Here is a 23,552-nt window from a genome sequence, read left to right on the forward strand (position 1 = left end):
GAAATGTAGGGCTGGAACAAGGGACCTTGAGAGATCATCAAGCCTAGCCCTCTGCACAGAGGCAGAATCAAGTAAACCTGACATACAACATATTCCATATACAGTCCACTCAGTTGTACCAGTATTATATTTTGGGAATGTTTTTCCAACATTAATATCTGAAACAGGCTTCCCTGTAGGTCGAAAAGGTGAGGTTTTTAAATGAAAATATTTGGGGTTTAAATTCTAGGAAATATGTCCTTGTCCCCACCCCCATCTGCATACTTTGTGTGTGTGTTGTGAAAGCGAGTCCCTAAATTCAGTGGCCTATGTGAGGCAGAAGAGGATTGAAGCATATGCAGAGTGGAAAAGCAAGCACTAGTGCTGTCAGTGCTGTACCTTTTCTGAGGATACAGAAATTAATTTTGTAATGTCATTCACTGAGCATCTTTCAAAAGCACTAATTTCACAATAAATGTGCACCACTCACATAATTGTACATTTCCTGAGATATCTGGAAAAACAAAGTGTCCTAAACTACTGTATACAAAACGTTGGCAAAATGTGGCCTTGAGAAATTACATAAATCCAGTGTGCTCAAGCAGCTGGATGTTTTCTAGTCACATGATTAAGGAGATGTAGTGAGAGTGATAATTTCTTCTATGTGATCACATAATAAAGTATAAAAGTAACTAACATGATGGAGGGAGAAGTATTTTTTATTTGTGAGCAAACTAAGTTCATATTTTCATTAAAAAATCATAACCAAACATTCCACCAAGCACATTGCTCATGGAAAGATAATATATCTGTATACTTTTTCAATGCTGGTAAAATAAGTGGGAGGAAATGTGTAGTATTTTTATTTTGTTTAATTTTTGTGGGTGTTTTTTGTTTTTGTATTTTTCCATGATGAATCACAGACAATTAAAACAGTTACATTTCAACAGACAAACTACCTGCTTCTATTCCATGATCTAACTTCAGATCAGGAGATTACATGCTACTTCCTAGCAAATATGCACAGTTTTAATCATCAAATGGAGAATATTAATTTCTGATTTTTAAATAAGCTATGGTTCTTTTCCTTGCTATCTTATGGGTGAATGGTATTGGAGCTAAAGCAGAAACTAATTTCTACAACCTTCTTCTCACTTTTACATTATACACTACTTCAACAATAGATCAACAGGAAAACTACACAGTGGAGTGGAAGATAGTGTTTTCCTTGTATAGCAACCAAATGCATTAAATTTTAAAATTAAGGATCACTAATAATTTATCTGTCTGCAATTAGGCCTTTATGTACAATCTATATTATGCTTCATGCTTTGCTTTCAGAAGAGAGAGAGAGAGAGAACACAGCAAACACAGACTTTGCATATAATTAGGAACTGGGGCTGTCATGGGATTAAAAAAATTAATTGCACGATTAATCACACTATTAAACAATAATAGAATACCATTTATTTAAATATATTTGGATGATTTCTACATTTTCAAAAATATATTGATTTCAATTACAACTTAGAATACAAAGTATACAGTGCTCACTTTATATTTATTTTTTATTACAAGTATTTGCCCAGGAAAAAAACAAAAGAAATAGTATTTCTCAATTCACCTAATTCAAGTACTGTAGTGAAATCTCTATCATGAAAATTGAACTTACAAATGTAGAATTATGTACAAAAAACCTGCATTCAAAAATAAAACAATGTAACATTTTAGAGCCTACAAGTCCACTCATTCCTACTTCTTGTTCAGCCAATTGCTCAAACAAGTTTGTTTACATTTGCAGGAGATAATGCTGCCTGCTTTTTGTTTACAATGTCATCTGAAAGTGAGAACAGGTGTTCACATGACAATGTTGTAGCCAGCATTGCAAGATATTTACGTGCCAGATGTGCTAAAGATTCATATGTCCCTTCATGCTTCAACCACCATTCCAAGGGACATGCATCCCTGCTGATCCTATTGGGATCCGGCTTCGCCCACCCACTGCTAAAGGATCCCCCCCAGCCTAAGAGGGGGGATCCACAGGACCTGGACACCAAATAAATCTGGGGAACAACTAATGAAATAACAGGGACAGGAGTGTGGTCAAAGGGTCAAATGAAGGGAACCAGACGGGGACACCGAGCAGAGAACCCCGGACAGCGCCCACTGCTCCTCAAAGGCGTCCAGGGAGTCAGTGGACGCTGCCCAGAGGAACTCTGCCTGGATACGTGAACGGATCGAGGATTGGAAATAGGCCCCACAGTCACAGGAGACTCCATCGGCCAACCTCCTCACTCTGGTTTTATAGATGGCCATTTTAGCTAGGGCCAGGAGGAGGTTGACCAGAAGATCCTGTGACTTTGTGGGGCCGCAGTTAGGGAGTGCATAAATAAGAAGGTGAGGGGAAAAGTGCAATCAAAAACGTAATAAAATATTCGTGAGGAGCTGGAATAGGGGCTGCAGCCTGGCACACTCCAGATATGTGTGCGCCAGGGTTTCCCTCACGCTGCAAAAGGGGCAGGTGTCTGGGATAGAGGTGACCTGCGCCAACTACACGCCCATGCTCACAGCTCTGTGAAGGAGTCGCCAACTGATATCCCCGGCGGGCCTCAGGACCAAGGTGGAATATAGGCTGGCCCACCGGGGCTCCTCAACCTCCAAAGGTGGCAGGAGGTCCCACCATTTTGTATCGGGGCGGGACATCAGGGTGACGGCGTGAAGGGCGTGGAGCACAAGCATGAATAGATGTTTCCTTGGCACGGTCTGAAAGCAGACCGGCTACAGCTTGTGCAGCTGGCTCACGGTGAAGTGGTAGTGGTGGGGGGGGGGTCGGTTGGGTCCACGGGGAAGAGGTCCGATGAAAAGGTCCAGCAGGCCTGGGGTGGAGGGTGGGCGAGGCACACCCCCGTGCAGGACCCAGTCAAGGTAAACCCAAGCAGCGGGCGGGCAAAGCAGCCCTCAGCTCCTGAAGTATGCGCCGGGGAGTATGAGGTCTGGAGAGCTTCATGCGCTGAGTGAGCATCAGGGGATCCAGCCAGTCTCCCCGGTCGTAGTCCAGGAGGTCTCCAACTCTTGTGACTTCTGCCAGGATCAACCTCAGGCGCACTGAGAGGGACTCCGCCACCTGCACTTGGAGCTGGGGGTTGTGTAGCAGGGGCTCCGCGAGGAGATCTGCCCCCTCGGTGGCCACCACAGACCTGGCTGTTGAAAGCAGTTTCCAGGTCCGGAGGAGGTCCTGGTAGAAGACCGGCAGCCCAGAGAGGTCTTGCGGAAGACCTTTCGGATGGAGATAAAGGAACTGTTGGTTGTATTGGAGCCCTCGGAAGTGGCGCAGGAAGGCATGCGCCAGTATGCTCCATGCCGGACTACCTGCACCATAAAGGAGCCTCTGCAGGGCCTGGAGGCAGAAGACATGGACCTGAGTGCGCAGACACTTCAGGCCCTGCCCTCCCTCCTCCAGCGGTAGATGGAGAACCCCTGCAGGGATCCAGTGCAGTCCTGACCAAAAGAACTCCAGAATCGATGTCAGGACGTTGGGCAGGAAACCCGGGGCTGGGACCAGGGTGTGGAGCCAGTACCAGAGCATGGACAGGACTAGTTGATTAAGCACCAGCGCTCTCCCTCGAAGGGAGAGGCACCGGAGTAGTCCTGTCCATTTCCGAAGCCGCTCTATCTCCCCGCCCTCTAAATCATGCCAGTTCTCCGGCAGAGAGGGATGCGTGGCAGAAAGGTAAATGCCGAGATAGAGCAGCAGACTCACGCTCCACCAGATGGCCTGAAGTGGGGGTGGGAGGGAGCTCGCCTGCCACCAGTCCCCTACCACTGTTATACCAATAAAATAAAAACCAGCAGGATCTTATTAAAGGGGAAAAAGGCAAAAGGCCACATTTATTGTGAATACAGAAAGAATCATAGTAAGCAGTTAGTTATAGCTATAACATTCCATTTCATCTCATATTTATTCACACATTCATTCATACACACACACACACACAGGTTCTGCAAGGTTGTTATCACAGTTACCAGCCTTAGAGTTGCTCATGCCAAGCCACTGGCCACGTTGCCTGGAGACGAGGAGGGAGCAGGGCCTTGTCAGATGCTCATCTGATGCTCCTGGAAGTTGGTTTGCAGAATCAGACCCCAAAGTTCTCACTTTCTAGAGTCCATTTTTATAGGAATTTCTTTCTATGCCAGTCTATGGGAATTGCTTCATCATGCTGTTGCTGAATCAATCAGCAGATGGCACATTCCTGACGGCTCCGTGCTGCCAGATGTTATCTTGTTCTTTGGTTCTCCCATCCTTGAGGCTGTTGGGTGGATTCCAGTCTGCCTTCCGGGGGTCCTCTGGTTATTTCCACTTGATGCCTTCTTCGGCCGATGGACACTGGATTCTTCGGCTGGCACCTCCCTGATCATTCAGTTATTATCCACACCAAGCCTCCATCCACATACATCCTCTATCTCTATTTTAATCACAATTGTTAACAAAGCGAGATGAATACAACACAAGGGCGGGGAGTCTCTGGGTGCTGTTTCTGTTGTTACAGAGTATTGCTTTGAATCTCTCTCTGTGTGAGTAGCTGCTGTTACAGAGAATTGCTTTGAGAACAGACTCTGTCTTAGAATGTACTAACACAATTAGCAGCTTGCAAGTTTCACACAGAGAGGGAGAGAAACAGTACCAAAAACCAAGAGACCTCTTAATTAGTAATACCCTGGAATTTAAACTATGGGGAATCAAACTCATTTGTGATTTTAATACAGAACTTCTTCAATATGATCCAAACACCACCAAGCCAGAGCTCTTGACCCAGTTGACCCACGCGGAGGAGGCTGCCAAATAGATGGCCTGGCAAGCTTCCACTTGTGCCAAGTCACCTGGGTCCTGGACCACGAGGAGCACGTCAACGGCGTACGCTGACAGGACCAGCCGCAGCTCTGGCTCCCACAGCACCAACCCTGTCAACCTCCTGCGGAGGAGACAGAGGAAGGGCTCGATTGCCAGAGCATACAGCTGGCCTGAAAGGGGGCACACTTGCTGTACTCCTTGCCTGAAACTTACCGGTTCAGTCAGGGTCCAGTTGAACCTGACCAGACACTCTGTGGAGGCGTACAGCATCTGGAGAAACCCCACAAACTGGGGTCCGAAGCCAAACGCTCGCAGAGTGCTCAGGAGATACCCGTGGTCCACCTTGCTGATGACAGGTTCTGCTCGATAACAATCCAAAGCAGTGCAGACTGAGTCAGAAGCCACCAGTAGAAGGTTGATTTTTCTTTTTTGGTGGTTTGGGTTCTGTAGTTTTCGCATCAAAATGTTGCTCTTTTAAGACTTCTGAAAGCATGCTCCACACTTTATCCCTCTCAGATTTTGGAAGGCACTGCAGATTCTTAAACCTTGGGTCGAATGCTGTAGCTATCTTTAGAAATCTCACACTGGTACCTTCTTTGCGTTTTGTCAGATCTGCAGTGAAAGTGTTCTTAAAATGAACAACATGTGCTGGGTCATCATCTGAGACTGCTATAACATGAAATATATGGCAGAATGCAGGTAAAACAGAGCAGGGGACATACAATGCTCCCCCAAGGAGTTCGGTCACAAATTTAATTAATGCATTTTTTTTTTAACAAGTGTCATCAGCATGGAAGCATGTCCTCTGGAATGGTGGCCAAAGCATGAAGGGCCATACAAATATTTAGCATATCTGGCACGTAAATACCTTGCAATGCCAGCTGCAAAAGTGCCATGCAAATGCCTATTCTCACTTTCTGGTGACATTGTAAATAAGAAGAGGGCAGCATTATATCCTGTAAATGGAAACAAATTTGTTTGTCTTAGCGATCGGCAGAATAATAAGTAGGACTGAGTGGGCTTGTAGGCGCTAAAGTTTTATACTATTTTGTTTTAGAGTGCAGTTATGTAACAAAAAAAAATCTACATTTGGAAGTTGCACTTTCATGATAAATTTCAGAGTAACAGCCGTGTTATGCATCTGATGAAGTGAGCTGTAGCTCACGAAAGCTTATGCTCTAATAAATTGGTTAGTCTCTAAGGTGCCACAAGTACTCCTTTTCTTTTCATGATAAAGCGATCGCACTACAGTACTTGTATGAGGTGAATTGAAAAATACTATTTCTTTTATCATTTTTACAGTGCAAATATTTGTAATAAAAAATAATACACAGTTTGATTTCAATTACAACACAGAATATATATGAAAATGTAGAAAAAGATCCAAAATATTTAATAAATTTCAATTGGTATTCTATTGTTTAACATTGTGATTAAAACTGCTATTAATTGCAATTATTTTTTTTGAGTTAATCGTGTGAGTTAACTGCGATTGACAGCCCTATTAGGAACACAGGCATGGAAGGGACTTCCAGGTCATCCACTCCAGTCCCCTGCTATCACAGGCAACTATATCATATAAGTCAGTTAATAAATTTAGTAAGCTCCATCTGAAAACTAGTTAAGTAGTTTGGCCACACTACTCCTATTGGAAGGCTGTTTCAGAACCTCACTCCTCTGATGGTTAGAAACATTTTTCTAATTTTCAACCTAAATTTACTGATGGCCAATTCATATACGTTTGTTCTTGTGCCAACATTGTCCTTTAGCTTAAATAGTTCCTCTCCCTCCCTGATGTTTACCTTCTGATGTATTTGTATAGACCAATCATATCCCCTCTTCAGCCTTCAGCTGAAGAAGCCAAGCGTTTCCTCCCATAAAACAGTCTAGACTTGGAACAGGACCTAAGACAATTGAAAAAACTTCAGCTCATTTGTGCCTGTCAGATAGGGCTCCTGGTAGCAGAGAAAGACTTGAAAACATCAACCCTGAAGGCTCAGAAACCAGAAGGCAAATACAAAGAATCCCCCGCTTATTATTTTAAATTCTCATGATTTCTAAGCTAATCTCATTATTCTGGGAGAGGGGATAACTCATGTTTTTGAGAATTTGGGGTTGGCAATGCTAGAGTAGCTTTCAGGATCATACTGTTTTCCTTAGGCTAATACAGTTTCTTTAGGAGAACGGGACTCTACCATTGTGGCCTAGCAGGTCCCAAACTTGAGAGGCCCCAGAGATGCACAGGAAGGCATGGGCTGGCTGATCAGAGGCTCTGCGGTTCCTGGGCCTCCGTGGCTGCCCATGACAGAACCCGGGGCGCCGAGCAGGGAGCCTTGCAGAGAACATACCACAGCCCCCAGCTCTCGGGGCTGGAGTCGGTCACAACAGGAGTTCCCTCAGTCCTGCCCATAGCCAGCTCCACCTTCACCTCCTCCCCACAGAGCACCCCCTTCTCCCAGCCCCCGGGCGGGGACCAGAGCTCCCCAGACACGCCCCCTGGCGCAGGGCGGGCCGGCTGGGCGGGGAAGAGAGCGGGACTCGAGGTAAGCCTCGGGGAACAGGAAAGAGCCGGGCAACGCGCATGCCCGTTTCAGCCCGGTCCTGTGCGGCCGCCATCCGGGTACTGACGGAGGGCGGGATCAAGCGGCTGAGGGGGTTTCATTGTGCGTGCAGCTACCGCGCTCACTCGCCCTAAAATGGCCGCCGCTGCCGCCGTCTCTTCTCCCGCTACAGCCCCGTCCGCGGGGCCAGCCCAGATGGAGAGCAAGAAGATCACCGACCTGCGGGTCATCGATCTCAAGTCGGAGCTGAAGCGGCGCAATCTGGACATCACCGGGGTGAAGACCGTGCTCATCTCCCGGCTCAAGCAGGTGAGAGGCCGGCGTAGGCCGCGCGGCCAGGCCAGGCCAGGCCGTACTTTGCTCTCTGGTTTCGGGAGCCTGCTGGGGCCTTGCCCGGCGTTGAGCTCCGGCGGCGGGCGAACCCCTGCCGTTCACGGCGCTGCCCCGGAGGGGTCTCTGTGCTCCTCGCCCACGAGGACCGCTGCGCACCCCCTGAGGGGCTCGTCTGGCCGCGCAGCCCTGGCGCCCGCAAACGGGCCCGCCGCCCGGCTGTTTTAAATCCTTATGTGGTTGGTGGTGGAGGCAGGGCGTGGTGCCCTGGGCTGGTCTGAGCAGAAATCTGGATTTGGACATCGCCACAGCATTTTTCATCTGCCACCTCCCTTCCGAGGTAGGGGCAGCCCCGTACTACGGGATTGAGCCCAGCACACGCAGCCAGGCACCTCTCCGGTGCTGGGCTCCCCCTGTAAAACAGCCTGGCCCTAACCCCTGTTTTGCCATTGCTCAGGCTTGGCATAGATGGCTGAGGCTATTTGCGTTGCTTGGTAAGCTCCGTGGTTCTGTTGCCTCGGCACCCTTCTCTGTTGAGTCTGTATGGGGCCTGTTTACAGCAGAAGGCTGTCTGCTTTCTTCTGACATCGCCTGAGCATCTCAAGGTACGGCTGCCACGAAATTACTGTGGTGGGTTGCCGGCCTGTGCAAATACAGGAATGTTCTTGTAACAGTATTATTTTCGTAGGGTTTTGGCCTAGCCTAAATGTTGCTGTCGTTACGTTTAAATTGCCTTGTAGCATTTCGTTTTGTGTGAGTAGTATGTTGATCTGTGTTACATTTTGTAAAAATGTTACTCTAATCACTTAGGTTGCTGCCATTACCTAGATTATTTTCCTCTTCTGGTCCTCCAGGAGTTTTAAATGTACTATCTAATCTGAATCCCTTAATACTTTGTATTTAGGAAGAACAAGTCATTAGGCTTTTGTGTATGTAAATTATCAACTTCTAGTTAAATTTCATAAAACATTTATTATTTGGTTTTATTTAGGCTATTGAAGAAGAGGGAGGAGATCCAGATAATATTGAAATAACTGTTTCAGCTGATACACCTATCAAGAAGCCAACAAAAGGCAAAGGTTAAAACCTATTAATACAAATTATATTGTGAAAATCTATTTACTTAAGGTTTTTAAAAGTTTAATTGTCAAATTAAAAATAAGTTTTTACCTATTGTGAATACTGAGAAATAGGCCTTGTGAATATCCGCCCAAATTATGAGTAGTTGTGCTTGATACAGTTTTGTCCACTTTTCTACAAATTTAGTCAAACAGGGTTCTCTCTCTTCTCCACCGCGCTCCAAAAAAAAAACAAAAAAAACAAACCACACTTGAGGACTGTCTCACACATTTACTGGTATCTGCTACTTAATTGTTTTTTCTGGAAATGCTCAGCCTCTATTAAAGATTGTCATTGAACTTGAAGGGAGGGAAAGTGTCAAGTGATGAAGGTGACTGTACACCAAAAATAAGTGGCCAGTCTAAAACGGAATTGCATGTCAATCTTCAACCGATATTCTTGCATAAAGAATTTTTGAATAAATCTTATCTGTACTGTTTGGGATAAACGCAAAAAGAAACAAAATAGACTTGGTTTTGCTTCTAATAGTCAATTTCACTTTCTCATTTGAAATTACTACATAGTTAAGGAGGAAACTTAAAATTGTATGGAAGCTTGAAAATTTAGAAGCCTTTCTACTGATCTTGTTATACTGGGTTGTGTATTTAGCAAAAAGTAAACTAAGACCTGAGTTACTCCTTCTGCTGCTATGGTTAGTGTTTGCCTCCTTTCTTCTTCAGCCCTCTAAATCATGACTGATATGCACACCACTATATTGAATTGGCCTCTGACAAGGTCCCTCTTGGATAGTCTAGACCTTCACCCTGTCACTCTGCCTTCTGAGGATATTACTGTTTGGGGAAGTCTTTGACAGCTGCTATTTAAGATGTGGCTTCCAGCTTTTCTATAGCAATATGTAGAAATTATAGGTTTACCTATAAAATATGAACCCTTCCCTTTTTTCAAAAAGATGTCATTGGTCTTAAGATGAGTTCTCACTTTCTCCTCACCCACTTTGAAAATTTATGGAAATGGATTATAATTGGATGCTTGCGTGATTCACATATGTTTCTGTTAACAAGGGCCCTTTGATAGAACCTGAATATAATTCACACTGTTCATATTTGTTTTCTATAACATTACAAACACACTGCTTGGCTGACTGCATGGAAGAATGATACTCTTACCGTATTCAGATATGTTCATCTTCTAAAGTGAATATCCTGAAGGAATGTTTTCATTTGTCAATATAATCTGTCAGATTTTCCCAGTCTTGGCTTTCAGTGGACTTACTGCAATACCTTTTCGTCCACAGTGAGACCAAAGTGACTGTTTAGCAACCATATATTCCTTTGTTAGTTACTTTGGTTAGGATGATATGCATTAATTTAACCCCATGATGTTGGTTTCCCCTCCTGCTTGTTTCTCTCTTCCACGATAGAGATTTAACTTTTCTGCTAAAATGCTATTACTTTAATCTCTTATAAACCTGACTCTTTCCTCCAGTTGGAAAGACTAGCACTTGGAAAAATGCATTGGTTAGCTTGTCCCAGGAAGTTTCCCTGGTAAGCAGGGGAATTTAAGCCATTAATTTCTTCAGAAACTGAGCTTTCCTTTAAGACTTAACCTCTAGTGTAAACACAGGTTATGTCAGCATAACTTAAATCATTCAGAGGTCTGAATAAACCACCCACAAGCGATGTAAATTACATTGACATGAGGGCCGGTGTGGACAATGCTATGGACGGCACTCTTTTCAACATAGAGGTGCAACTGCACCACTGTATGTGTAGACAAGCTCTAAGACTCAAGCCATTCTGGTTTCAAAAATAGTCCTTTAGTGTCAACAGATGCAGTTTTCCCTCCCTGATAGACTTTTCAAACCAACTGCTGTAGTTTCTGCTGCTCATAGCTTTCTCTGGGCTGCTGCAGGGTGAAGCTAATAAGTATCTAGCAGGCTTTACTGTTGCTATTCAGAACATTATAGTAAGGACAATTTTACTGCTCCCTGAACTTGATACAGCTACTGCTGGGGTGGGGGAAAGCTGTGAACAGCAGGACTGCCACTGAAGTTGTAAGGGAAGTAGTAGATCCATTAGAAGGAGGCTGGGGGAAGGATAAGAAGGAAGAGAGCCTTCTTTGGAACATCTGAAAGGGAGACCAAAGGTTTTTCCATTCAAGTAGCAACTTCAGACTTTTCAGAGAGCAAATCAGTAGAGGTCTTCAAAATAAAAAAAAAAAGCTAATAGGTGTCCAACTTTTCAGGCCCAGATAAAACTGAGTGCTAAATAGAACTTGCTTGAATAACTTCTGTTGTACCGCTTCACTCCTGGATTTAATAGCTAATACCTCATGTGCAGGCACATTGTTTTTTGTATTTTTTTTTTTTTTAAATCTCGCTTCCTTAATCACCTGTTCAGTGCTGAATGCTGTCACCAAAATGTTGTTCTGGCCACATGTGAAGATCCTAGTAACTTTTTAGGTGTCTAGGTCAGATGTTGTAACTCACCTACAAGGGAATTATGTAATGTTTTCTGTGAAATATTATTAGATGTGAACATTCCCCTGGAGTATTTGCAACCCAAATGCTGCAGCTTTGTGCTAATGCTCAGGAACTTGAGTTTGAAACATTTTGTCTATAACATAAAATAAAACAGGATGAATAAGTAGTAAACATTAAAGCAAGTTTTAATACCAAGATGCTAACGCAATCAAGGACATTAGTTAATTTGTTAAACTATATTTAAACAAGACCCATTGGTTTCACATAACAAACTTCCTTGTCTAATTTCAGGCCATAATTGCAGTTTAAAGGCAGTGTGTATTTGTGGAAGTAACATGCATCTGCCTGTAGATATCTGACCCTGATACCACCAGAATGAATTTGGTTCCTTTACTATCCAACCCCATTATATCACTAAAAGATGTATATTTACTAGCACATGCTATAGTACTGTTGCTGTCTTATTCCTCCACACTACTTAACCTTCATGTCCCTAAATTATATAGCGCCCTCCTGAATGTCAATCTTTCAAAAATAATAAAATACTTAAAGATAAGGCACATCTCTACCCCAAAAAAGACCCCTAGTTTTCCTGGCTGTTAATGATATCCACCAACGCAGATTTTTTTGTGTCAGTCAAACATGCTACTTGGCGTCAGTACAAAAACTGTACACAATACTGCTGTGCAGTAGAACTATAATATCGTATCCAAGGGAGATATACAGTCATGCCACTTGTTACATCAAGTTTCTTGGTATCAACCCTGCTGTCTGTATTCACATACATTTCCCTGCCACTACTCCTTGGTTACCTATATCTCTGGCTGATAGTTTTCAAGAGGCATCTGTCTCTCAACAGGAAAAACTGATGTATACTAGATAATCTTCCACCACCATTTAACTCAGTTTCCTTTGGGATACTCCTAAATGCCTCAGTCTATTAGTGTGATCTTATCTCTGCCCCCTTTTATTATCGGGCACAGTCCTGCAGTGTTCACTTATTGTGGATGGTGCCTCTTCCAGGGCTGATGCCTCCCCTTGAGGTCTCTAAACCTATTGTACTCTCTCACACTGTGAGCCCTCTCTTGTTCCAGGATCTGCATCTTCCTCTTCATGATTTGGCCCTCCAGTCATGTCATTTCCTCTTCTGGGGTATAGAATCTCACTGGACCTGCTGTCCAGACAATGCCACTCTGTCAGTGGCTAGTAGGGGAACCTAGACCTGCACCCTATTCTGGGTTCTAGCACAAAGACCCTGTAACATGCAGCCAAGGTCTGGTCAGTCCACAGTCTTGCTGCTCACGTTGTCTCTCTCTCTGGACTGCTTCCTACTCCCAACGGGTTTTCTTCTCCACCCTTCTCTCTTCTGAGGGCTTGTCTACACTTAAGCACTACAGTGGCACAGCTGCATCACTGTAGCAGTTAGTGAAGAAGCTACCTATGCCAATGGAAGATCTTTTCCCATTGGTGTAGAGCTCCACCTCCTCCACGGGGAAGTCCTCCTGTCAACATAATGCTGTCTATACCAGATATCAGAGGGTAGCTCTGTTCGTCTGTATCCACAAAAACAAGTCCAGTGGCACCTTAAAGGCTAACAGATTTATTTGAGCCTAAGCTTTCGTTGGTAAGAAGATGCATGGAGTGAAAATTACAGATGCAGACATAAATATATTGGCACATGAAGAGAAGGGAGTTACCTCACAAGTGGAGAGCCAGTGTTGACATGGCCAATTCGATCAGGGTGGATGTAGTCCACTCCCAATAATAGATGAGGAGGTGTCAATTCCAGGAGAGGCAAAGCTGCTTTTGTAATGAGCCAGCCAGTCCCTATTCAAGCCCAAATTAATGGTGTTAAATTTGCAAATGAATTTTAGTTCTACTGTTTCTCTTTGAAGTCTGTTTCTGAAGGTTTTTTTTGTTCAACTATAGCTATTTTCAAATCTGCAAACAATCTTCCTGGACATAGTTATACTGACATAAAATTTGGAATGTAGACCAAGCTGTACTATACCTTTTTTCCTCAGAACCAGTGTCATACTCTTTCCAGGGGTTCCCTCCTTCCTTCTCTAATGAACAGAAGGTGGGTGCAAGTTTCCTCACTGCAGCCCTTTCTGTTGTCAGCTTCTAGGCTTTATACTAGCCCAGCCCATACCTGCTCAGCTGAGCTTCATTTTTCAATTAGGGGTTGCTTTGCCAGCCTAAGCCCCTCATGTGTGGCCTATCATAACTGTCTCTGTCTCAGCTTCCTTAACCCTGTCAGGGCTGATGTGGGACGAAGGATCTTACGAGGTCATCTAATCCAACCCCGTGCTCAAAGGAGGACCGATCCCCAATTAAATCATCCCAGCCAGGGCTTTGTCAAGCCTGACCTTAAAAACTCCTAAAGAAGGAGATTCCACCACCTCACTAGGTAGCCCATTCCAGTGCTTCACCCTCCTAATGAAAAAGTTTTTTCCTAATATACAACCTAAACCTCCCCCACTGCAGCTTGAGACTATTACTCCTTGTTCTGTCATCTGCTACAACTGAAAACAGACTAGATCCATCCTCTTTGGAACCCACTTTCAGGTAGTTGAAAGCCGCTATCAAATCCCCCCTCATTCCTCTCTTCCGCAGACTAAATAATCCCAGTCCTCTCAGCTTCTCCTCATAAGTCACGTGCTCCAGTCCCCTAATCATTTTTGTTGCCCTCCGCTGGACTCTTTGTTGTTGTTGTTGTTGTTGTTGTGTGGGACACAATGCTCCAGATGAGGCCTCACCAATGCCGAATAGAGGGGAATGATCGTGTCCCTGGATCCGCTGGCAATGCTCCTACTTATACAGCCCAAAATGCTGTTGGACTTCTTGGCAACAAGGGCACACTGACTCATATCCAACTTCTCGTCCACTGTAACCCCTAGGTCCTTTTCTACAGAACTGCTGCGTAGCCACTTGGTCCCTAGTCTGTAGCAGTGCATGGGATTCTTTCCTGTGTGTTGCTACCTTGCTTTGTTTCATAGGCACTGCTGTGGGCTACCAGGGGTTCTCTAGCGACAATAACATGTGCCTTTTAGCCCTAAGTATTGGTCCTCTAGATTATGCTGACCTTGCATAACAGTTGTTCTCTTGCTGAAAAATGCTTTCCGGGGATCTGACCTTAGCTGTGTGGGCACACATAACTCTGTGCTTGTTCACCTGTGGACGGACCAGTAGTAATCTAGTTCATTTACGTCAGCACCATTGAATAGTACTGAACACTTCAGTCTCTGAGGGCCTCTTTTTGTCAAGATATACTGTCAATATTAGAGAGCCATATTGCACCAACATTAGAAAACTATCTGCATCAGCACCTTTAAGTAGTAATTGCACTGGAATAAGTTGTATTGATACTTTTTTGAGGGGACAAGGGCATCATAGTTTCACTTGAAGAGGACTATTTTCTCATATTTGGAACACGCTCTTGTAACATCAAGGAATAAATGTCTGCTTGCTTTTATTTCAATGTATTAAGGTGGACTGCAAGTACTTGATCATCATGGAGAGAGAGACTTGGAGTAGCAACAAGTGTCCTCCTGTCTGGTCTTGGCTATACAAAAAATAAAAATGGAAAAATCCTTCTGATACTCCCATTCATTTGGCTTCTGATGAGGACACTTTCAGAAATCTGGCTTTCAAGAGAGATGCCTTTGAGTGCCATAATGTCTGAGGACTTTCATGTCGGGGGGAAGAGCACCTCTCCCACCACAAAATGGTTCTAGTTAATTTTTCCTGTGCATGGCAAGCAGATGAATTTTAGAAACACCCTTTGAAGAGTCTAGAGACTGACAGCTATTCAATGAAATAGGCCTTTGCTGGACACCTGTAGCATCAAGAACACTTGCCTCATGAGCATAGTGTGTGTGTTTATCTGGATACAGGTGCAGGAGAAGTTCAAGGATCTAGGGTAGAACATGGAGAAGCCCTGTGAATGCCAACAAAGCATTCAATTTGATTGATTCTTTTTTGTTTTAATAAGAAGCAAATTGTGAAGCCGAAAGGACAAGTACAAAAGTCCCTGTTCAGTGATACTGCTTTTAATTTCATTTCATTCTTCATTTATCCTTTGTTTACATGGACTAGAAGATTGTTGGAACATACCTGAATATAGCTGCCACTGGCAGGATTGCCCAAGTTTACTTTAAAAAAAAAAAGTACCATTCTAAAACAGTCTAGATTAGACTCATGTTCCCAAGATCTGAGGATTCCATGGAGTGGAAAGCATCTTTCTGTTAAGTCACTCACCTTCTAAGGAAGGCTAGCATCTTAAAACATGCCTTTTTGATCATAATTTTTTCGTTGCCACTTGTACCTTGCTAATTTCATGGTATTGCACTCCAAATACAAAGCAGCAATGCTAAATATGGCAAAAGGATGCCTTTTTAATTCAAATCTGAATTGATCTATAATTGCATTTATAAAAACTAATTTGGGCATTTACCTGTATCTTACTCATGTAACTAATGAGAGAGAACGGTCAATGTGTGTCTTGTTTGGTCAGGAAGTTTTCAAGTTTTCAAGTGCTGTTTAGAACTTGCCTCTTAGAAGAATTAAAAAAAAAAAAAAAAAAAAAAAAGCTGATTCTCTTTGTTACATCAAAGGTGGATGTGGGGCTGTTTGTGCTAAGGAGTGATGTACTTCAATTCTCTAGATATACTGTCCATCCCTTGGAAGAAGGGGAGGGTGAAAAGTTGAAGAGCAAATCATTAATGTGTTCTTAGTGTCAAATACACTAAGTAGCAAAAAGCCTTCATTGGCAAAGTTGTTATCATAATTGCCCATGTCATCCCAGCTGCATCTGGTCATGGATTCCCACAGAAACCCATTTGCACCAATTCTGATCAGATTGTGCATTTAGATCTTTTCTAAAAGGTTACTCACAGGCTGATACTTGGGATTAAGTTGTTCAGTGTCTTTTATTCATGTAATTATTTGAAGTGCACAACATGTGGGTTACTCCTTTGGAAAGGATAAGTGATGGACTCCAATGGAGTTCTGTCAGTCACCTTATCCACTCCCTTACTGCCCCCCCCCCCCCAAAAAAAAAGTACATGCACAATGCTAGATTTGTGACAGCGGTCTCAGAGGGAGAGTTGTCAATATTTTCAACTTCATGGAAAATATTCATTGCCAGGTCTTAATTCTAAAGTTTAGCTCCTAGAGTTGGTTGCTAACTACAATTAATGCTACTTCATTCATTGTTATCAGAATTACTACATAACTTTTTTTTTTTTAAATTTAAGAATTGAGTCTGAAGAGCAAGGAATAAATTCTAAAGGGGAGAGGTCAGAATTGAAGAAGCACCATTTTGTTGATTGTGCACTGTCAAATGATTACATACCAACTCCATTTCATAACCCTTGAGTTTCATCTTAAAACATAATGTTCTTTGGGAATTATACCATGGTGAGTGATTCAGTTGAGCTGTAGTATTCTGGAGAACAGTTAGTTGAACCTTCCTTCTCTTGCACCATAATGCATATGAAGTAAAGTCTTACAAAAGGAGTTGCTTTCAACTGTAGTCATTAGCGTATCCTGTCTTTTTAGGTAAAAAACAGGAAACTGATGAATTAAGTGGTGATACTTCAGTGGAAGATGATTCCTTTGTCAAGGTAATAACTAAATTTCTTTGAGAACTTATATACTGAACTGTTCTAGTCCGGTAAATGAAGCAAAGTTTTAGCTGAAAAGGTCCATTTGACACAAGCTAACTTAAATGGAGATCTAAATCATTGTTCATGCTGTGTTTACACTACTACAAGATATTTGATCATATCTTATTCCACACACATTCAGTTATATGGCTTGATTTATCTTGATGCATACCTTTCTGCATGTGAGCATGCTGTGTGCTTCAAAATAAATGGGAACTCTAGGAAGGACAACAATAAAGAATGTTGAAAATGTAGCTATTTTGATATCCTTTTGAAGAAGCAATGGCTCTGTTTCACTGGAAGTAAAATCTAGCTCATGCCTCTAGTTATACCATATGTTCTTCTGATTGAAAGGAAAGTGAGTTGGAGGTTCAAGACGCAAGCGATCAAGATGGAAATGATGAACTGAAGGACTTTGAAGAAGTTGGTGAAAATGAAGAGGAGAACTCGCATTCTAAAGAACTGCCTCCTTCAGAAAAGAAATATTCTGATTCAAAACAGGGGGAGACAAGAGAAGATGCAGAAAAAGATTTTGAAAGCCAGGTACCTTGCCACACTTGTTAAAATCTATATGAACTTTCATCGAAAAACACATTTCTGTTTAGTCTGTCTAAAACTCTTTGGGGCTAAAGTTTGTCTCTTTTAGTCTGTCTTATTCAGCTCACTAAAAGAGGTAGTACTTCTTCAAACTCCCCTGCTCCTCTTAACCTGTCTAAGTAGTACAGAGCTGAATTCCTGACTCTTTAGGTGCTTTTGTAAGTGTCATTATTACTAGCTTGTTTAGCAAGCCCCTTATCTGTGTTTTCAACTTAGGAAAATGATCTTCAAGACACAGAAGATGATACATTTCCAACTGTCCATGTAAGTTCCAAATGGTCTTGTTAAACTTGCGATTAGGAAATTGAAGCAAAGCCTGGCTTAAAGTGACCTTCTTTCTCAGTTAAGTTACCAGGCTTGCACCTTTGAGCTTCTGATGGTATAATACATATGTTTGCAAATGACTGCAATACAGGCTTTGCTTGCTGTATTAAGGATGACCTGGACTTCGAGATGTCCTCTCAAAGTGACTATACTTGGCTCTTGTGGGAGCATTATACACACACTTAACTAATCTACCCAAAAATACTTTGAGGTACCTCTTTAGTGAAACTTAAGAACTATATGTAGTATCTCTAACACAATGTATACAAAATCCTCCTCTCTTTCATTTCAGAACTTCATTTCCAAAGTTAAAATTTTAAAAATGATGATCTGGAGATGAAGGTTCAGATACCTTTGTTTAAAAAAAAGTAAAGTTCTTCCAGTTCTGAAATTCATACAGCGTTCCAGACACTTCTGATGAAGACATCCAGAATATGTAAAATAATATATATACACATACATACATACACAGTGGAAGTAGATCATCATCTTCCTCTCAGTTAACTTTGATAACCCAAAAAAGTAAACATTGGTTAAACAGCATATGTATCAGACATTTCCTGTATAATAATCAAACCAGGGAGACTCTCACTTTCAAGGCTAACACTAGTTAATTGCCTTTGATAGAACAGTGCAAGAGAACAGAGATCATATTACTTGTTGCTCTCATTCTGAAGACCTTAACTCTAGACACATATCAAGTAACACTTTGACTACAAGAGAAGTTGGTAACGTGTTGCCACCAGTTGTAAGTTCCCTTTCATGGAAAAGGGAACTTTTCTAGAAAGGGAAATGTTCTTAACTGGAAAACAAAGATGTTACTGAATGCTGTGATATGAATTCTCACTGGCTACAAAAGATGGTATAAACAATGTGTACCATCAACTTCTAATTAAACTGTTTAGTTTTTGGAAACAGTTCCTTAATTCATAAATTCTGATTACTGTGGACTTGAAATTCATAACTTTTGTGCTTAAACTCTCATAACAAACAGATACTTAAATTTGATTTCCCCCTGTCTTGCAGAATGGTGAAGAGGAAGAAAATGAAAAAGGTATGTTTTGAAATTTAGTAGAGTTGAGAGGTTTTAAACTGGTAGATTAAAAGTGAAACTTGCTTAATTTTTAGTCTGTTAACATTAGGTTTGTCTCTAGTATTAAGTATTGACTGTCTCTGTATTAAGCTCACTAAGATCCATGTACTCAGTGGATTTATTTTTCTCTTAAGAGTGGATGATAGTACATATCAGTTACTGTGGTGGATGTATGCTTATTATTAATTAAAAACAAACCAAATATGCAAGGACTTCTGTTTCTATGGTGCAATAAATCTTGAAGCACAAATTGAAGACTTGCACTGCAGTAACTGGTAGATGCTTAACAGAATGAGACAGTACATTACTATACTGAACTTCGAAAACTTGCCAATTATGGACCATCATCTACTTGACTTTTCACATACTGTCATCCACATGCTGCCAGGTTGTGCTTAGGATGGTAAAGGAAGCTTTCAGAAACGTGGAGGAGTCTAAACAGCGGCTTTTTTTTTTAAAGCCATTCTACTTACTAATGCTACAGAAGAAGTGTGACACATCTGACCAACCAGAGACTTTCTGGAGAGAAATCAAAGGATTCTACATATTGTGGACTAGAAAGATCATGGAGCACTTTCACTTTAAACAAGATGGACAGTGTTGAAGTTGGAGAATAAACCTACAGACTCACCATTTACGAGGGACCCTATCGCTGAAGCATCTGTTTTGTGAGAATGCAAGAATATTGTTGGAGATACTGCTTATGGGACTGAGAATGAATACTGAAAATCTGCAAAGTGGATGAAGACTGAAAACCAGTTTGCTACGAACTTTGAAGTTCACACTTCGGTTTCTGCAGCAGACTTGTTCAGCTATCTTGACTGCCAAACAACCATTCAGAAAGGAGGATCAAGACAGAACCTTGAAACTGTATTGAAGACTGACTTAGACTCTCCCGACTGTCACTCTTAAGGATTTTGGAAGGTTAAAAGTCTTACAACAAGGAAGTTTTCAAACACTGATTAAATCAAACTGCAAGCATCTGAAGAAAGCCTTTCTTTATGGCATATTAACACCTACAGCGGAAAATGGATACTTGCTATGAAAAACTGGTATCTGCAGGATGGAACCATTTTCTGACTCCTACTGTTTGTTGGTATTTGTCTTTTAGAAAATGTATTTTGCCATGGCGAATGAGTGATCCTGGGTGAAGGATTTATTTACATGTTAATACATCTTGTTTTTTCCCCCTAATCTTCCATCAGTGCTAATAACTGGCTTTGTATTTTCTAGGTCCTATTCTAGCTTATGCATATAAAATTGTTTAAACTTCTTGTTTTGCCATATTTATTCCTGTTAAATCCTCTTAGATAAAGCAGGTTCTGGTGATGGTATACAAGAAGTATCTAAACCTCTGCCTTCAGAAGAAAGCCTAGCTGAGGCTGATCATACGGCTCATGAAGAGATGGAAGCTAACACATCTGTGAAAGAAGCTGAGGATGATAACATATCGGTTACAATCCAGGCTGAAGATGCCATCACTCTGGATTTTGATGGTGATGACCTCCTAGAAACAGGTAAAAATGTGAAAATTACAGATTCTGAAGCAAGTAAGCCAAAAGATGGGCAGGATACCATTGCACAGAGCCTGGAGAAGGAAAACAAGGATTATGAGATGACTGAGAACCATAAAGATGGTAAGAAGGAAGACTGCGTGAAGGGTGATCCTGTCAAGAAGGAAGCCAGAGAAGGTTCAAAGAAAGCAGAATCTGGAGACAAAGAAAAGGACACTTTGAAGAAAGGTCCCTCGTCTACTGGGGCCTCTGGTCAAGCAAAGAGGTTTGTCTTTCTATGTCCGTTCTTTACGATACTGAGTACCAGCATTCAGTAAGATCACTCTACATTAAGGGGGTAGCAGCAAGCATCTTATAATTAATATCTTATGCTCCTGCCTATAGATATTTTTTTTGACCGCCATAAGTTACTTTTTAAAAATTCAAGATCTTCGTATAGAAACTATGTCCTACTGATTGCATTGTCGAATTGTCAGCATTTTATTTTTTATTTTTTTCAAATTGACAAGTTTAAGTGTCCTTGTGGTGATGGTAATGAACAGCTATCAGTTCTAAGAACACAAAATGAAGTCAAGTCCCCGTCCTGAAATCTGGAGAAGATTGCCATATATCCACTGAATAGAATTGTCAGAAAATCTAGATCTTCAGGCATCTTGGGGAAAATCAGTGCAAGAATCCATAAGGGAATCATTTTGTACAAATATAACCCAGTCCACCCCTTTTTGAAATGTTAACTTGCCTGCTAGTAGTAGTGTAAAATGCAGTGTCTAAAATTCTGTATTTTCAATTTTCTTTTGATGATTTGCTTCTCCAGCTCTGCTAAGGAATCCAAAGAAAGCAAAACAACATCAAAGGATGATAAAGGTAACTTAACTCCTACTGTAGCACTTAGTTTTATATTGCTATATCTTGTGATTTAAACACAGAATACTGTAAAATTGTATCCATAGTATACAGTTTTATTGTATCCATAGTATACATGGAAAGCCACCTTTTACTTTATCCGATACATGGGAATCAATCTAGGAGGTGACCAAAAGCTAAATTACTGCAGAACATCTCTTAACCTGTTATATCTTCCTTGCCATGGACTAAAATGCCTTAGAGAATTGGTTCAGTTTTTGACTGAAGTCAATAATAGTAGGAGTACACTAGGCCTTAGTTTTCCTGTGGTTTTTTTAATCCTCCAAGCTCCTTTCAAGTCAGTTAGCCCTAAGCAAATACTTTAAAACACATCAGTCTACTTCAGATCAATCATGAGTAGAAGGACAGCTCCATTTCTGGTTCTCATGGCTTTATTTTGAAGAATAAGTATTTTAGATACAGAACCTAAAATTAGTCACAGCCCTGTCCATGAATGTATAATACTCTAATCTTTTCTTCTGAAGTTCGTGTACAGTTGAACCTCAGAGTTACGAACACCTGTGGAATACAGGTTGTTTGTAACTGAAATTTTTGTAATGCTGAACAAAACGTTATGGTTATTCTTTCCAAAGTTCACAACTGAACATTGACTTAATACAGCTTTGAAACTTGACTATGCAGAAGAAAAATGCTGCTTTTAACCATCTAAATTTAAATGAAACCAGAACAAAAACAGTTTCCTTATCTTGTCCAATATTTTTAAAACTTTCCCTGTATTTTTTTAGTAGTTGACTTTTAACACAGTACTATAGTGCATTTGCTTTTTTGTTTTGTATCTGCTGTCTGATTGCGAACTTCTGGTTCCAAGTGAAGTATGTGGTTGACCAGTCAGTTTGAAATTCTGAGATTCTACTGTACATAGAAATTGTCTTGGCATTGCATTGTTACCCTTCTTAAAAAATGAAGGCTGTCAACTGACTAGCTGTCAACTGTACCAGTAGCAATGCCAGTTACAGGCATTTGTTTACTATATAGTTAGCAGAGTCTTAACTCCTTTTAGCTATTGGTCTGTCAGGGAAATTCCATTTGCTTTTACTGTATCTGTTACAACAAGAATTACATAGATGATAGTTGGTGAGCGTAATAAGATAAGTAATTGCTCTCCAAGCCTAAAAGGCCATGAGCACTGGGGAGAATCACAGCGAGGGACCATATCAAAGTCCTTAAATTGTCATGCATGGAATTCTTGTCCCCATCACAAAACATTTTTATTTGGAACTAAACAGAATGCTGTCCAGCAAATGGCATTTGTCTACAGAAAAACACTCCACACGTTGAATGTGAAAGTGTCACTTCCCGCATAATATTGTGGATACATGTTCATTATGTTCTCTTTGGATGTTTAACTTCATACATAACTTCAAATAACATTTTAATAACTAGGATACAGCAACTCCATTTTGTTACAACTAAAGCAAAAGATAACAGATTTTCACAGGAGTATCTTAAAACACGTGGACACTTAGACTGCTGGATTTGCAGTACACTGTAAAAAGGTCTAAGCATTAGGTATTCATAAAATTCCCCATCTAATATTTTTAAATATAGTACACTTAAGCATTACAGTCAATGATGTAGTTCAAATTTTTCCCTTTTGTTATTACTTAGGCTCAGTACATAATATGTAGTCTTTTCTCCAGATTACATGGGAAAAGATTAAGGACCCTCCAATACAACAGTGGCAAGTCTGTTTTTAGAATAAATAGTTTGTAGGGTTGGAAGTTCCAATTTTGGTACTATTGGCATTGCCTGTATGTATGCCTAGGACCCAAATGCATTTGAATACAAACAACTGCAAGGTCAAATATCTAGGTATGACCTGCAGTTTTTGTTCCTACAGTATCTTGAAAAACAGTGATTCTGAAAAAGATTTAGGGGTCATGGTGGATAAGCAACTCTACACAAGTTCCCAGTGTGATGCTCTGACAAAAATGGCAAATGTGATCCTTAGATGTATAAATGGGAGTAGTGAGTAGGTAGGTAATCTTACTTCTCCCTCCGGCATTGGTGAGTACTAGAATACTGCATCCAGTTTTACTATCAACATTTTAAAAGATGTTGAAAAATTGGAGAGGGTCCAAAAAAGAGCCACAAAAATTATATGAAGCTTGGGAGAAAATATTTTACAGTGAAAGACTTAGAGCTCAGTC

General features: G+C 41.4%; 1 protein-coding gene across 4 annotated transcripts in view; it reads left to right on the forward strand.

The window, feature by feature from the left end:
- The first annotated feature begins 7,451 nt into the window (after positions 1 to 7,451).
- The window catches only part of SLTM (SAFB like transcription modulator), a 46,119-nt gene continuing 30,018 nt past the window's right edge, over positions 7,452 to 23,552 (forward strand). For 3 of the 4 annotated variants that reach the window (XM_073303745.1, XM_073303740.1, XM_073303741.1), the window contains exons 1-8: positions 7,452 to 7,698; positions 8,711 to 8,798; positions 16,844 to 16,908; positions 17,305 to 17,493; positions 17,764 to 17,811; positions 18,898 to 18,925; positions 20,275 to 20,743; positions 21,293 to 21,342. In XM_073303745.1, the coding sequence (XP_073159846.1) occupies positions 7,525 to 7,698; positions 8,711 to 8,798; positions 16,844 to 16,908; positions 17,305 to 17,493; positions 17,764 to 17,811; positions 18,898 to 18,925; positions 20,275 to 20,743; positions 21,293 to 21,342 (1,111 nt within the window). In that variant the 5' untranslated portion in view covers positions 7,452 to 7,524. The remainder of the gene's footprint in view (positions 7,699 to 8,710; positions 8,799 to 16,843; positions 16,909 to 17,304; positions 17,494 to 17,763; positions 17,812 to 18,897; positions 18,926 to 20,274; positions 20,744 to 21,292; positions 21,343 to 23,552) is intronic. The other variant, XM_073303744.1, reaches the window with a different exon arrangement.

Source organism: Lepidochelys kempii, chromosome 10 (genome assembly GCF_965140285.1).
Source record: "Lepidochelys kempii isolate rLepKem1 chromosome 10, rLepKem1.hap1, whole genome shotgun sequence".
In the NCBI taxonomy this organism is placed as follows: domain Eukaryota; kingdom Metazoa; phylum Chordata; order Testudines; family Cheloniidae; genus Lepidochelys; species Lepidochelys kempii.